At 37.3% G+C, this 15,276-nt stretch overlaps 1 protein-coding gene across 6 annotated transcripts in view; it reads left to right on the top strand.

Moving 5' to 3' along the window:
* HACE1 (HECT domain and ankyrin repeat containing E3 ubiquitin protein ligase 1) overlaps nucleotides 1-15,276 on the top strand; it is a 112,879-nt gene that overhangs the window by 15,054 nt on the left and 82,549 nt on the right. For 4 of the 6 annotated variants that reach the window (XM_087443932.1, XM_087443930.1, XM_087443928.1 and 1 more), the window contains exons 5-6: nucleotides 205-280; nucleotides 14,759-14,890. In XM_087443932.1, the coding sequence (XP_087300058.1) occupies nucleotides 205-280; nucleotides 14,759-14,890 (208 nt within the window). The remainder of the gene's footprint in view (nucleotides 1-204; nucleotides 281-14,758; nucleotides 14,891-15,276) is intronic. The other 2 variants (XM_087443931.1, XM_014781131.2) reach the window with 1 other exon arrangement.

Genomic DNA, 15,276 nt, shown 5'->3' with positions numbered 1-15,276 from the left:
ATTTTATTTCAAATGTTATATGTTTGTATAACATGTATTAAAACATGAAATAAAATATATATTTTATTTCAAATGTTAAATATTGCAGATACAGATACTTGCCATCAACTAATGCTGAGTATAGTTAATATTTCAGTAAAATAATTGCCATGTGTTTATTTTTCTAGTACCAGTTATCTGTCACTGTCTCTTTTTCTTTTTCAGGCAGAAGAAATGCATGAGTAAGTTATTAGAATACAGTGCTGATGTCAACATTTGTAATAATGAAGGCCTTACAGCAGTAAGTGCTAAGACTTTTATCTAAGATTTTTAGAATACTTTTTAGAAAATAATATTGAAGGTGATAGTAATACAAAGTGTAGTACAAATGTTTCTGCAAGTTACTTCTTTGGGTAATTAAGATGATGCAGAATGATTTGAGATATAGTTTTCAGCCATATTTATTAAGAGAAGTTATGGTTCCACTGTGTTTCTCCTTTCTCCTTCTTTTTAAGTTTATGCCTTTTCATTTATTTTGAAGTTTTATTCCCCTAGCTTTTATCACTGACTTGCAAGGGACGACTTAGGAACATCCATGCTAAGGTGTACTATGAGTTCATTTTGGGAGAGCTATTTTTCATTATGTCCTTTTAAATGCTTTTAATATGTACCTTGTAGGAAAATTGGATGGCTAGGCAGAAAGGAAAAAAAGGTAACAAAGGTAACGAAGGGAAGGATCACTCACCTGTATTCTTGCGCTCAGAGATAACCACTGTTAATACTTTGGCCTGTATCCTTTCAGACTTGTTATATCTTATTTAAACTAGTATTTTTATCCATTTTGCCATGTCACTTTCTTTTCAAAAATAACTTAATATATTTTTGATCCATATAGATCTTACAGGGAGGTGGTATGGGATATTTCTGAAGAGATTGTTGAAATCAAAAAATTTTAATCAAATAGTAATTATTTAATGGAGCATTATTTGTTATAGAAGTAGAGATAAAATAGAATTATGTGCTTATTGAGAAATTGTTTTGAAGTCATGACAGATGTTAAATTTTTTTTTTTTTTATTAATTTATTTTTTCCCCCAAAGCCCCAGTAGATAGTTGTATGTCATAACCGCACATCCTTCTAGTTGCTGTATGTGGGACGCGGCCTCAGCATGGTGTTGAAGAAGCGGTGCGTCGGTGCGCGCCCGGGATCCGAACCCTGGGCCGCCAGCAGCGGAGCGCGCGCACTTAACCACTAAGCCACGGGGCCAGCCCAGATGTTAAATTTTATTTGTTAAATTTTACCTTCCTATATGTGAGGTGACAGATGTATTAATTAACTGGATGACAGGAATCCTTTCACAATGTGTATCAAATATCACATTGTACATTTTAAGTATCTTATAATTTGATTTGTCAGTTATACCTCAGTAAAGCTAAAAAAATGCCTTTTCCTTCCTTTGGTAATATTTGTAGATTATGAATCTTTCAATTTGTGAATAAAGAAGAATATTGAGTATTTATGTGCCATGCCGATTTTCAAGGCCTTTCTGATTAAAAATCTTTTTGGGCTGGGGCGTAAAAAAATAGCTTCCCTAAGATTTGAATTATTCTTTGAATGACTTATTAAAGAATAAACTCAATCATGATTATTATATGGAATCCACAATTGCTGTGGTAATCCATATTTTGTTATATGTTAACAATATAACACCATCTACTCTGTAAAGAAAAACTGTATTCCGAATATCTACAAGATGCTCAGTGATATTGTAGGTACTACAGAGGGTTATAAAACTATGGAATTGACACAGATCTGTCTTTAGGACGCTCTCTAGTATAGGCAATATAAGATGTCCAGTATTAACATAATCTGATTAATCACAGAAGTTTGTATCTACTAATTTCTCCCTTTCACGCCTGAACTTTAAGGGAAGTAGAATAGAAAATTTTTAAAAATCAAATTTTTATTTAAAAAATTATTCGTGCATATATTTAAAGAGTCAAATGATTCTACAAAGCTTATTATAGAATACATTCCAAGTAAGGGAACAGGAAAAAACCCCAGAAAAGGAACTAAGTGAAACAGAAATGAGCAACCTACCCGACAGAGAGTTCAAACTAAGAGTGTTAAGGATGCTCACTGATCTGGGGAGAAGAATAGATGAACTCAGTGAGAATGTCAACAAAGAAATGGAAGATATAAAAAAGAACCAATCAGAAATGAAGAATACAATACTGGAAATGAAAAATTCATTAGAGGGACTCAAAAGCAGAGTAGAGGATACAGAAGAACGGATCTGTGAGCTGGACGAAAGACTAGAAGAAATTACCCAAGGTGAACAGGTAAAAGAGAAAAGAATTAAAAAGAGTGAGGACAGTCTAAGGGACCTCTGGGACAACATCAAGCGCAGTAACATCCATGTTATAGGTGTCCCGGAAGGAGTAGGGCGAGACAAGGGGGCAGAGAATCTATTTCAAGAAATAATAGATGAAAACTTCCCTAACCTAAGGAAGGAAACAGACATCCAGGTACAGGAGGCACAGAGAGCCCCAAACAAGATAAACCCAAAGAGGCCCACACCAAGACACATCATAATCAAAATGTCCAGAATTAAAGAGAGAATCCTAAAAGCCGCAAGAGAATGTCAAGTTACATACAAAGGAAACCCCATAAGGCTATCAGCTGACTTCTCTGCAGAAACCTTACAGGCTAGAAGAGAATGGCACGATATATTTAAAGTGCTAAAAGGAAAAAACTTACAGCCAAGAATACTCTACCCAGCAAGGTTATCATTCAAAATGGAAGGAGAGATCAAAAATTTCCCAGACAAGCAAAAATTAAAGGAGTTTGTCACCAAGAAACCAGTGCTACAAGAAATGTTCAAGGGACTGATTTAAGGGGAAAAGAGAAGACCACAAATAGGAAAAATTGTCTATTTCCATGATAAGAACGTAATGGATACAAATGCACAAAAAGAGGTTAGATATGATATCAAAAACATGAGGGAGGAGGGGAGTTAAAGAGTACAGCTTTCAGACAGAGGTCAAACTAAAGTGACCATCAATTCTGTATAGAAGAAAGGAACAGAGAAGGACTAAAACTGAGAAAAAAAAAAAAGTTAAAAAATGGCAGTAAGTACATACTTATCAATAGCTACTTTAAATGTCAATGGACTAAATGCTCCAATTAAAAGGCATAGGGTGGCTGACTGGGTAAAAAAACAAGACCCATATATATGCTGCATACAAGAGACACACTTCAGACCTAAAGACACTCACAAACTGAAAGTGAAGGGATGGAAAAAGATACTCCACACAAATGGCAATGAAAAGAAAGCTGGGGTAGCAGTACTCATATCAGACAAAATAGACTTTAAAACAAAAGCTGTAAAAAGAGATAAAGAAGGGCATTACATAATGATCAAGGGGACAATCCAACAAGAGGATATAACACTTGTAAATATCTAGGCACCCAATGTAGGTGCACCTAAATATATAAAGCAATTATTAACAGACATAAAAAGAGAAATAGACAGTAACACAATAATAATAGGGGACTTTAACACTCCACTTACACCAACGGATAGATCATCCAAACAGAAGATTAATAAGGAAACATTGGCCTTAAACGACACACTAGAACAGATGGACCTAGTAGATATATACAGAGCATTCCATCCAAAAACCGAAGAATACACGTTCTTTTCAAATGCACATGGAACATTCCCCAGGATTGATCACATATTAGGCCACAAAACAAGTCTCCATAAATTTAAGAAGATTGAAATAATACCAAGCATCTTTTCTGACCACAACGGTATGAAACTAGAAATCAACTATAGGAAGAAAATCAGAAAAGCCACAAATACGTGGAGATTAAACAAAATGCTACTGAACAACGACTGGGTCAACGAAGAAATCAAAGAAGAAATCAAAAAATACCTGGAGACAAATGAAAATACGACATGCCAGAATTTATGGGATGCAGCAAAAGCAGTTCTAAGAGGGAAGTTTATAGCAATACAGGCCTATCTCAACAAACAAGAAAAATCTCAAATAAACAATCTAACAATGCACCTAAAGGAACTGGAAAAAGAAGAACAAAGCCCAAAATCAGTAGAAGAAGGGAAATAATAAAAATCAGAGCAGAAATACATGAAATAGAGGCCAAAACCAATAGAAAAAATTAATAAAACCAAGAGCTGGTTCTTTGAAAAGATCAATAAAATTGACAAACCTTTAGCTAGACTCACCAAGAAAAAAAGAGAGAAGGCACAAATAAGTAAAATCAGAAATGAAAGAGGAGAGGTTACAACAGACACCTCAGAAATACAAAAGATTATAAGAGAATACTATGAAAAGCTATATGCCAACCAATTCAACAATCTGGAAGAAATGGATAAATTCTTAGAATCATACATCTTTCCAAAACTGGATCAAGAAGAACTAGAGAATTTGAATAGACCAATCACCGTAAGGAGATCGAAACAGTAATCACAAACCTCCCCAAAAATAAAAGTCCAGGACCAGATGGGTTCCCTGGTGAATTCTACCAAACATTCAAATAAGACTTAATACCTATCCTTCTCAAACTCTTCCAAAAAATTGAGGAGGGGGGGAAGCTCCCTAACTCATTCTACGAAGCTGACATTACCCTGATACCAAAACCAGACAAGGACAACACAAAAAAAGAAAATTACAGGCCAATATCACTGATGAACATCGATGCAAAAATCCTCAACAAAATACTAGCAAATCACATACAACAATACGTTAAAAAGATTATACACCACGATCAAGTGGGATTTATTCCAGGTATGCAGGGATGGTTTAACATTCGCAAATCAATCAGTGTGATACACCACATTAATAAAATGAAGAATAAAAATCACATGATCATCTCAATAGATGCAGAGAAAGCATTTGACAAGATACAGCATCCATTTATGATAAAAACTCTGAATAAAATGGGTATAGAAGGAAAGTACCTCAACATAATAAAGACCATATATGACAAACCCACAGCTAATATCATCCTCAATGGTGAAAAACTGAAAGCTATCCCTCTAAGAACAGGAACCAGACAAGGATGCCCACTGTCACCACTCCTATTTAACATAGTACTGGAAGTCCTAGCCAGAGCAATCAGGCAAGAAAAAGAAATAAAAGGGATCCAAATTGGAAAGGAAGAAGTGAAACTGTCACTATTTGCAGATGACATGATTTTATATATAGAAAACCCTAAAGAATCCACCAGAAAACTTTTAGAAGTAATAAATGAATACGGTAAAGTTGCAGGATACAAAATCAACATACAAAAATCAGTTGCATTTCTGTACACTAACAACGAAGTAGCAGAAAGAGAAATTCAGAATACCATCCCATTTACAATTGCAACAAAAAGAATAAAATACCTAGGAATAAACTTAACCAAAGAGGTGAAAGAGCTGTACACCGAAAACTATAAAACATTTCTGAAAGAAATTGAAGAAGACACAAAGAAATGGAAAGATATTCCGTGCTCTTGGATTGGAAGAATTAACATAGTTAAGATGTCCATGCTTCCTAAAGCCATCTATAGATTCAACGCAATCCCTATCAAAGTTCCAACAACATTTTTCACAGAAATAGAACAAAGAATCCTAAAATTTATATGGAACAACAAAAGACCCCAAATAGCTAAAGGAATCCTGAGAAAAAAGAACAAAGCTGGAGGTATCACACTCCCTGATTTCAAAATATACTACAAAGCTATAGTAACCAAAACAGCATGGTACTGGCACAAAAACAGACACACAGATCAATGGAATAGAATCGAAAGCCCAGAAATAAACCCACACATCTATGGACAGCTAATCTTTGACAAAGAAGCCAAGAACATACAATGGGGAAAAGAAAGTCTCTTCAACAAATGGTGTTGGGAAAACTGGATAGCCACATGCAAAAAAATGAAAGTAGACCTTTACCTTACACCATACACAAAAATTAACTCCAAATGGATTAAAGACTTGAATGTAAGACCTGAAACTCTGAAACTTCTAGAAGAAAACATAGGCAGTATGCTCTTCGACATTGGTCTTAGCAACATCTTTTCAAACACCATGTCTGACTGGGCAAGAGAAACAATAGAAAAAATAAACAAATGGGACTACATCAAACTAAAAAGCTTCTGCACAGCAAAGGAAACAATCAACAAAACGAAAAGACAACCTAACAATTGGGAGAAGATATTTGCAAACCATACATCTGATAAGGGCTTAATCTCCAAAATATATAAAGAACTCATGCATCTCAACCACAAAAAAACTACCAACCCAATTAAAAAATGGGCAAAAGACCTGAACAGACATTTCTCCAAAGAAGATATACAGATGGCCAACAGACACATGAAAAGATGTTCAAAATCACTAACTATCAGGGAAATGCAAATCAAAACTACAATGAGATATCACCTCACGCCTGTCAGAATGGCTATAATTAACAAGACAGGAAACAACATGTGTTGGAGAGGATGTGGAGAGAAGGGAACTCTCATACACTGCTGGTGGGAGTGCAAACTGGTGCAGCCACTATGGAAAACAGTGTGGAGATTCCTCAAAAAATCAAGGATAGAACTACCATATGATCCAGCTATTCCACTGCTGGGTATTTATCCAAAGAACTTGAAAACACCAATTTGTAAAGGTACATGCACCCCTGTGTTCATTGCAGCGTTATTCACAATAGCCAAGACTTGGAAGCAACCTAAGTGCCCATCAAGGGACGAATGGATAAAGAAGATGTGGTATATATACACAATGGAATACTACTCAGCCATAAGAAACGATGAAATCCAGCCATTTGTGACAACATGGATGGACATTGAGGGTATAACGCAAAGTGAAATAAGTCAGAGGGAGAAGGTCAAATACTATATGATTTCCTTCATTAAGTAGTAGATAATAACAACAATAAACAAACACATAGGGACAGAGATTGGATTGGTGGTTACCAGAGGGGAAGGGAGGAGGGAGGAGGGTGAAAGGGATAATTCGGTACATGTGTGTGGTGATGGGTTGTAATTAGTATTTTGGTGGTGAACATGATGTAATCTATGCAGAAATAGAAGTATAATCATGTACACCTGAAATTTTTACAATGTTATAAACCAATGTTACTGCAATAAACAAAAAATTAAAAAATAAATGACTGATAAAAAAATAAAAAATAAATAAAAAATTATTCGTGCATATATTTAAAGAGTCAAATGATTCTACAAAGCTTATTATAGAAAAACAATCTCTACTCTTTCTGCCTGGGATCAACCTGGGTGCTCTCTCCTGTGGCTCTGAGTGGTGTGGTGTGCCTCCTCCATTTGGAAACCGCTCTGGCCCCCAAGCATGTTCCTGCCTAGTCCCAGACCACCATGGTGGGATTGATTCAGTAGCCGAACCCAGTGACTGCATCAGCTGGGGAGGTGGAAATGTGTTGCTGCAGAATTGAGTAGTTGCCACCAAACATGTGCGGCAGTAAAGCCAGGGGCTCCTGAGATAGAGGGAACCTTCATTAGAGAGCCAAGAGCCCCAGGATTTTTCTTACAAAAAGAGAGTACTGTTAACTGCGTGTTTCCTAGGCTGGTCACCCTCACAAAGGACTCCTCATGTTTCTTCATTCATTTGTTCTTTCAACAGGAATTTCTTGAATACCTACTGTGTGCTTGGCACTTTGTTGGTGTGGGGATAGAGCAGTGAATATGACTGTCCTGGTCCTAGTTGTCCCAGACTTCCAAGGAAGATAGGAAAGTCAACAGGCAATGGTGACACAGTGTAATCAATGTTAACATAGGAGAAGGAGAGGCTATGGCAGTCATAGCAGGGGACCCATCCTCACCTAGGGCGTTGGAGGAGGCATCCCAGGGAAGCATTACGTGAGCTGAGGCCGAAGGGACAAATAAAAGTTAGACTGTGAAAGTGGTGTTTGTGGAGTTGGGAGTGGGAGTGGGGAAGAGAGTTCTAGCTCTATGGAATAGATTGGCAAAGGCTTGGAGATGAAAGAGAGCATGCTCCATTTGAGCGTGTGATGCTCTTCAACATCACTCTTCCATCACTTTTTGAACGAAGTATGTTTTATGCTCACTCATCCTGAATGTTGCCAAGGCACATTGTCAAGGTTGGGGTGGGGGTAGAGTCAAACAAAAGAAGAATTCAAAATATTAGTATCAGCAAAGGCTCCATCATTCAGCACCATAAACTCATGACGGGTTTGTAGACTTTTCCCTGCCTTATTTATATTGCTCTTAGGGGTGAGGTATTTAGACCTGAGTTCGTTTGTTCTGAACTCAGCAAAATTATAAAAGTGAGGCAATAGGAGTGATGGAATATTTGTTTATGTCACTCTATACCATCTCCCAGCTACTCTCAAAGAATTCATTGCCTATAACAGAGTTCTATGAGAACAAAGCAAAAGAACATCAGGAAGAAATACTGAAGGCGGTGGGGACTTATTTTACTCAGGTGGCAAAGTCAGAGTGAGACTTGCACCTTATGTATCTGGAGGAAATGGAGGATATGGGCAGTGACTGCTAATGAGTACAGGGTTTCTTTTGGGGGAAATGTAATGTTCTAAAATTGGTTGTGGTCGGGCCGGCCCCGTGGCTTAGCGGTTAAGTGCTCGCGCTCCGCTGCTGGCGGCCCGGGTTCGGATCCCGGCGCGCACCGACGCACCGCTTCTCCGGCCATGCTGAGGCCACGTCCCACGTGCAGCAACTGGAAGGATGTGCAGCTGTGACATACAGCTATCTACCCGGGCTTTGGGGGAAAACTAAATAAAAAAATAAATAAAATTGATTGTGGTGATGATTGCATAAGTCTGTGAATATACTAAAAACCAGTAATTTGTGTACTTTAAATAGGTGAATTGTATGGCATTATACCTCAAATAAATATCCATCTACCTTATGATACCCTCCCCCCGAAAGAAAACGTTCTCTTGATTTTCCTCCCCAACCTCAAACTTCTCACTCAGTAGTCACCTCAAGTATGTTAATTGGTTTAAATATTTTGTTTCTCTTTATCTAAATAACATGCTACTATTGTTACTTTTTGATTTTTCAGCTTTAGGCGTCACTTGTTGACTTTTCGGAAGATAAGGTTTTTGCTCTTTCAGCCTCCTCCCCTTATCCTGTCAAGTCCCAGCACATTTCCCTCACACCCTTCATATGGTATAATTTTACTTAGGTCACTTTTCAGTGTTTTCATTTTTTAACTCTATAAAAACTTTTCATAGTTAGGCCAAGTACTTTGCTATAGTTACTTTTCTTTCTTACACAGCATTTTGCTTTTCATGTAGTTAATAATTGCATTTTAAAAAATTGAAATAATTGTAGATTCGTATGCAGTTCTAATAAATGCTACAGAGAAATCTGCTGTATATTTTGCCCAGTTTCCCTCAATGATAACAGTTTACAAAGTTGTAGTATAGTACCATGACCAGGATATTGGCATTGATACAATCTGTCTTACTCAGATTTCCCTGGTTTTACTTGTTTACTTGTACCCAGTTTTACCTGTGTGTATGTATGTATATTAAGTTTTATACAGTTTTAGTACCTGTGTAGGTCCGTGTGTCCACTACCACAATCACTGTTCTGAACATTTCCACCTCCACAAAGATGTCTTGTTTTGTTCTTCTTTTATAACCACACCTTTCCTCCCCTCCACCCCTTGCCTAATCCCAGGCAACCACTAATCTGTTCTCCATTTCTTGAATTTTGTCATTTCAAGAATGTTGTATAAATGGAATCATACTGTATGGAACCTTTTGGGGTTGGCGTCTGTATGCCATCGTATTACCTGGGCATTGATCTAAGTTATTGTGTATATCAGTAGTTCATTCCTTTATGTTGCTGATTAGTATTCTTTGGTGTAGATGTACCACTGTTTGTTTAACCATCCACCTGTTGAAGGACTTCTGGGTCGTTTCCCATTTGGGTCTATTGTGAATAAAGCTTCTATAAACATAAACATTAGCATGCAGGTTTTTGTTTGAACATAAAGGTTTTCATTTCTCTGGAATAAATGCCCAGGAATACAGTTGCTAGGTTGTATGGTAGTTTCGTGTTTAGTTTTAAAATGCACTGCCTAACTTTTCCAGAATGGCTGTATCATTTTATATCCACACCAGCAACATATAAGTGATCTAGTGTTTGTTTGTTTGTTTTTTTTGTGAGGAAGATCAGCTCTGAGCTAACATCCGATGCCAATCCTCCTCTTTTTGGTAAGGAAGATTGGCCCTGGGCTAACGTCTGTGCCCATCTTCCTCCACTTTATATGGGATGCTGTCACAGCATGGCTTGACAGGCGGTGTGTCGGTGCGCGCCCGTGATCCCAGCCTGCGAACCCTTGGGCCGCTGCAGTGCAGCGTGCGCGCTTAACCGCTACGCCACTGGGCCAGCCCCATGAGTGATCTAGTTTTTCAGCATCCTCACCTCACGTTTGGTATTGTCACTGTTGTTTATTTTAGCCATTATGATAGGTGTGTAGTGATATCGTTGTGGTTTTAATTTGCTTTGCCTAATTGCTAATGTTGTTGAAAATCTTTTCATATGCTTTTTTGCCACCTGTATATCCTCTTATGTGAGATGTCAGTTCATGTCATTTGCCCATTTTCGTATTGGGTTTTGAGAATTCTTTATATATTGAAGATACTAGTCCTTTGTTTAGGTATGTGGTTTGCAAATATTTTCTCCCAGTCTTTAGTTTGCCTTTTTAAACTCTTAACAGGATCTTTTGTAGTACAAAAGTTTTAAATTTTGATGAAGTCCAATATCAGTTTTTCTTTTTATGGATTATGCTTTTGGTATCAAGTTTAAGAACCCTTTGCCTAGATCCTGAAGATTTTCTCCTATCTTCTTTCAAAAAGTTTTATAATTTTGCATTTAACATCTGTCTATGATCTGTTTTGAGCTAATATTTGTGTAAGATGTGACGCTTAAGTCAAGGTTCATTTTTTTGCCTATGAAGTCCAATTACTCTAGCACTGTTTGTCAAAAAGGCTGTCCTTCCTGCATGAAATTGGTTTTGCATCTTTCTCAAAAATCTGTTTGGCATGTTTGTGTGGGCTTATTTCTCTGTCTTCAGTTCTTTCCCACTGATCTCTGTCTGTCCCTTTGGCAATACCATACTGTCTTGATTACTGTAGCTATATAGTAAGCCTTAAGATCAGGTTGAGTAATTCCACTCACTTTATTTTTCTTTGTCAAGACTGTGTTAGCTGTTCTGGTTCTTTTGCCTTTCCACATAAATTTGAGAATAAGCTTGTCTATGGCAAAAAACCTTGCTGGGATTTTTATGGGAATTGCATTAAACCTATAGATCAGTTTGGGGAGAATTGACATCTTGACTGTGTTGAGTCTTTCAGTCTATAAACACAAGATGTCTCCCCATTTATTTAGCTTTTTTATTTCTTGCAGCATTTTGTACTGTTGAGCATACAGATCTTGTGCATATATATATATATATTTTTTGTGAGGAGATCAGCCTTGAGCTAACATCCGATGTTAATCTTCCTCTTTTTTGCTGAGAAAAATTGGCCCTGGGCTAACGTCTATGCCCATCTTCGTCTATTTTATATGGGATGCCGCCACAGCGTGGCTTGATCAGCGGTGTGTCGGTGTGCACCTGGGATCCGAACCGGCGAATCCCGGGCAGCTGCAGTGGAGCCTGCACACTTAACCGCTGCGCCACTGGGCCGGCCCCCAGATCTTGTGCATATTTTAAGTGCCTAGCTAAGTGTTTCGTTTTCTTTGGAACAATTGTAAATGGTATTATGTTTTTAATTTCAGTTTCTGCGTGTTCACTGATAGTATATAGAAATGTGATTGCTTTTTATGTGTTGATTATGTATCCTGCAACCTTGTTGAACTCACTTGTTAGTTCTAGGAGTTTTTGTAGATTCCTTGGGATTTTCCAAGTGGACACTCATGTCATCTGCAAATAGAGGGAGTTTTATCTTTTCCTTTCCAATCTGTATATCTTTTATTTCTGTTTCTTGCCATATTGCAGCTTTAAAAACTTTTTTAAAAGTTTTCTAAGTACTTATTATTAATTCATTACCACACTTTCCCTGAGCTTTGTAAGTATCCTTATAATATATATTCATTGCCTTTCATCTTGATGAGTTTGGAAGGAGTCTCTTATGGAGACTTCTGTCTAAGCCGGATTGGTTGATTTCCAGGCCTGCTTCACAGTTGTTTGGAATGTCTCTTCATCATCCTGGAGATTCCTTTTGCCTGTCTCTTGTTTTGTGTTCTTTGTTATATAGGTTCTGTGTCTGTGTTTCCTGATTACTATTCTGTCACTTTGCTGTAGCACATCTTCTAGTAGTTAACTGAGAAAGGGTGCATGGGAGGTAAATTTGTTGATGCTTTGCATGACTGAATATTGCTTGAGTCTTTGAGTCTGTCTGATTATGTAATTGATAATTTAGATGACAATAAAATTCTAGGCTGGACATTGTTTTCCCCTAGAATTTTGCAAGCATTGCTTTGTCATCCTCTAGCTTTCAGTTTTGAAGTTTGCTGCCATTTTGATTCTTGACTGCTTTTGTGAAACCTGTTTTTTTCTGTTTAGAAACTTAGAGATTATACTTTGTCCTGAGAGTTCTAAAATTTCATGATTATATGTCTTGGTTTGGATTAATTTTATCCATTTGGCTGGATAATACTGAGGCTCTGTCAACCTGGAAACTCATGTAATGGGAACTCATGAGAAATTTTCATAAATTATTTCTTTGATGATTTCTACTCCTCTGTTTTCCCTGTTCCCTCCTTTTTGAATTCCTATTCTTTGAATATTGGACCTCTTGGGCTAGCCTTTTAATTGTTTTATCTTTTCTCTTGTTTCTCCATTTCTTTGTCTTTTTGTGATTTCTAGAGACTTCCTCAATGTTATCTTCTAAATCTTCCTTTGAGTTTGCAGGTCTCTATCATAATATTAATTTCCAAGAATTCTTCTTTTTTTTTTGGCACTGTCCTTTTACAAAGGTCGTCTCCTGTTCTTGTTTCAAGGATGCAGTCAGTATGTTCTCTGAGAGTATTACATAGAGTGTTTTTGTGTGTGTGTGTGAGAAAGATTAGCCCTGAGCTAACATCCATTGCCAGTCCTCCTCTTTGCCGAGGAAGACTGGCCCTGGGCTAACATCCGTGCCCATCTTCCTCTACTTTATATGGGACTCTGCCACAGCATGGCTTGATACGTGGTGCCTCGGTCTGTGCCCGGGATCTGAACCCGAGAACCCTGGGCCACTGAAGTGGAACGTGCGTACTTAACCACTATGGCACTGGGCCAACCCCTAGTTTTTTCTTTTGAAGTTGTTTTCTTGAATATTGGTAGCTCCTCTTCTCCTCTGTTTTGCTTTTTTATTTTGTATTTTGTCTTTCAAATTAGATGCATTTGTCAGACGTTTGGTGGAACAGGAAAAAGCTATCTGAAAGCTCTGTCTGAGTGGGTGAGGTTTGTTCACTGTGGACTTCAGTGTAGGGTGTCTGCTTGGGCATTTGTCCTCAGAATCCTCCCTGATGTCAGTTTCTTTAGGCATTTACTCCTGAGCTGGTCACGTTCCTCTGAGAAAGCTCTTCCAACTGCCAGGAGCATGTTAGCTTTCTGGATGCTGGGTAGAGGAGAATGGTTTGGGATTTCAATATTCTGTGTGTAAACTTGCACTTCGTCTCTCTTTTTCAATGTGATATTCTTGTTTCAATGTGCCTGGTGTCTCTTATCTAGAGACTCTTTGTTTTCAAGCCTCTTGGGTTCTGTCAGATTGGAGAGGGACGGTTACTGGCCTTGCAGAGTTGGGGAGGGATGGGGATCTAGGGTCTGAATCTTACTAGATAAACTTTCAACTGGTCAGTTTTTAGTCCCACATTCACCCCTACTTCAGGAGGTGCAGGGTGCTTACTGCCGATTCTTGAGCCTTTTGGGAGGTCTGTGATGTGAGTCACCTTCCTTCTTGGCTTTCTGTGCTACTGGTTTAGGATTCAGCTTTTGGTTCTGACAAGTCAAACAAAAGCTTCCAGCTTTCAAGGTTTGTTGCTATTGTATTCTCTCCTTTTCTTTATTTTAATGGGTCTGTCCTTTAAGAAAAAGTGCTCTCTACTGTCGTTTCAGTGGTGATTGGGGAAGAAGTAGAAGCCGATGCATGTGTTCAAGCTGCCATTTTAAAACAGATGTTTTATGATATATTTTTTTAATGGAAAAAAGTCAAATAAAAAATGCCTGGATAGTATAGTCCAAAGTTTTAACATTGATTATCTTTGAGTGGTAGAGGTACAGGTGTTTTATATTTTTTATTTTCCCTGTGTATTTTATTATTTATGTATGATACATGCATGACTTGTAAAATACCGGAAGTAAAGAATATGACATCTACTGTGTTAATTACTTTTTAAGTTATGTTTGGTTCTGGGAAAGGAAAAATATCCATTATCTTTTTTCTAGAGACAAGCCATGTATAGAGCCCAGGGTCATCTAAGAAGCAGAGTATTTGGTCATCCTAAGTCTAGGATACTTAATTACTTTGAACCATGAAGTACTTGATTTTGAATACCTGCTGGTGTAACCTACATCTTGATGTGTATTTTTCCCCTGTTAAAAATATAGGAAAAAAGTATATGGGCTTAAATTTTAATTTTAATCTTTAGTATGCATATCATGTTTACAGCTGAGAAATAATAGCATTATTTATCTGCTGTTTTTATATGAAACACTCTTGCACAAATGTTAAGTAACTAAATGGCTACACAGATACACTGGCTGGCTGTGAATGGGCGGACGGAACTACTTCATGACCTTGTACAGCACGTCAGTGACGTTGATGTTGAGGACGCGATGGGGCAGACAGCGCTGCATGTGGCCTGCCAGAACGGTCACAAGACGGTAAATTCCACCATGAGGACTTTAAATTAAGTTACATGTGTTTATTTTTGAAAACTTTGAATTCATGAAAAGTTTTTCACTGTGTATAATTGGGAACATGAAGCATCGTAGCAAAATCTTATCACATTTTCTGCATGTGGATAAAAGGATTAGAAAATAGTGCTTTTAAATCTGTTCAAAATATTTATAATTTGGATTTCAATTTTATTTCTAATTCATAGATTTTAATAGCTGAGTATACTAAAATTTTAAATGTAGTATGTTCACATATAATTTTAACAATTATGTTTATTCTATTCTCAGTTTTATCAAATAACTTTTTCATTTTTTTTTTTTTTTTTTACCATTAAGCCTCAATTATTGGGATTAGATAGTGAAGAAAGTGA

The sequence above is a fragment of the Ceratotherium simum genome, chromosome 19 (genome assembly GCF_057802395.1).
Source record: "Ceratotherium simum simum isolate JZ-2026a chromosome 19, ASM5780239v1, whole genome shotgun sequence".
NCBI classification, from domain to species: domain Eukaryota; kingdom Metazoa; phylum Chordata; class Mammalia; order Perissodactyla; family Rhinocerotidae; genus Ceratotherium; species Ceratotherium simum.
This window is presented reverse-complemented; position numbering and strand designations above follow the sequence as displayed.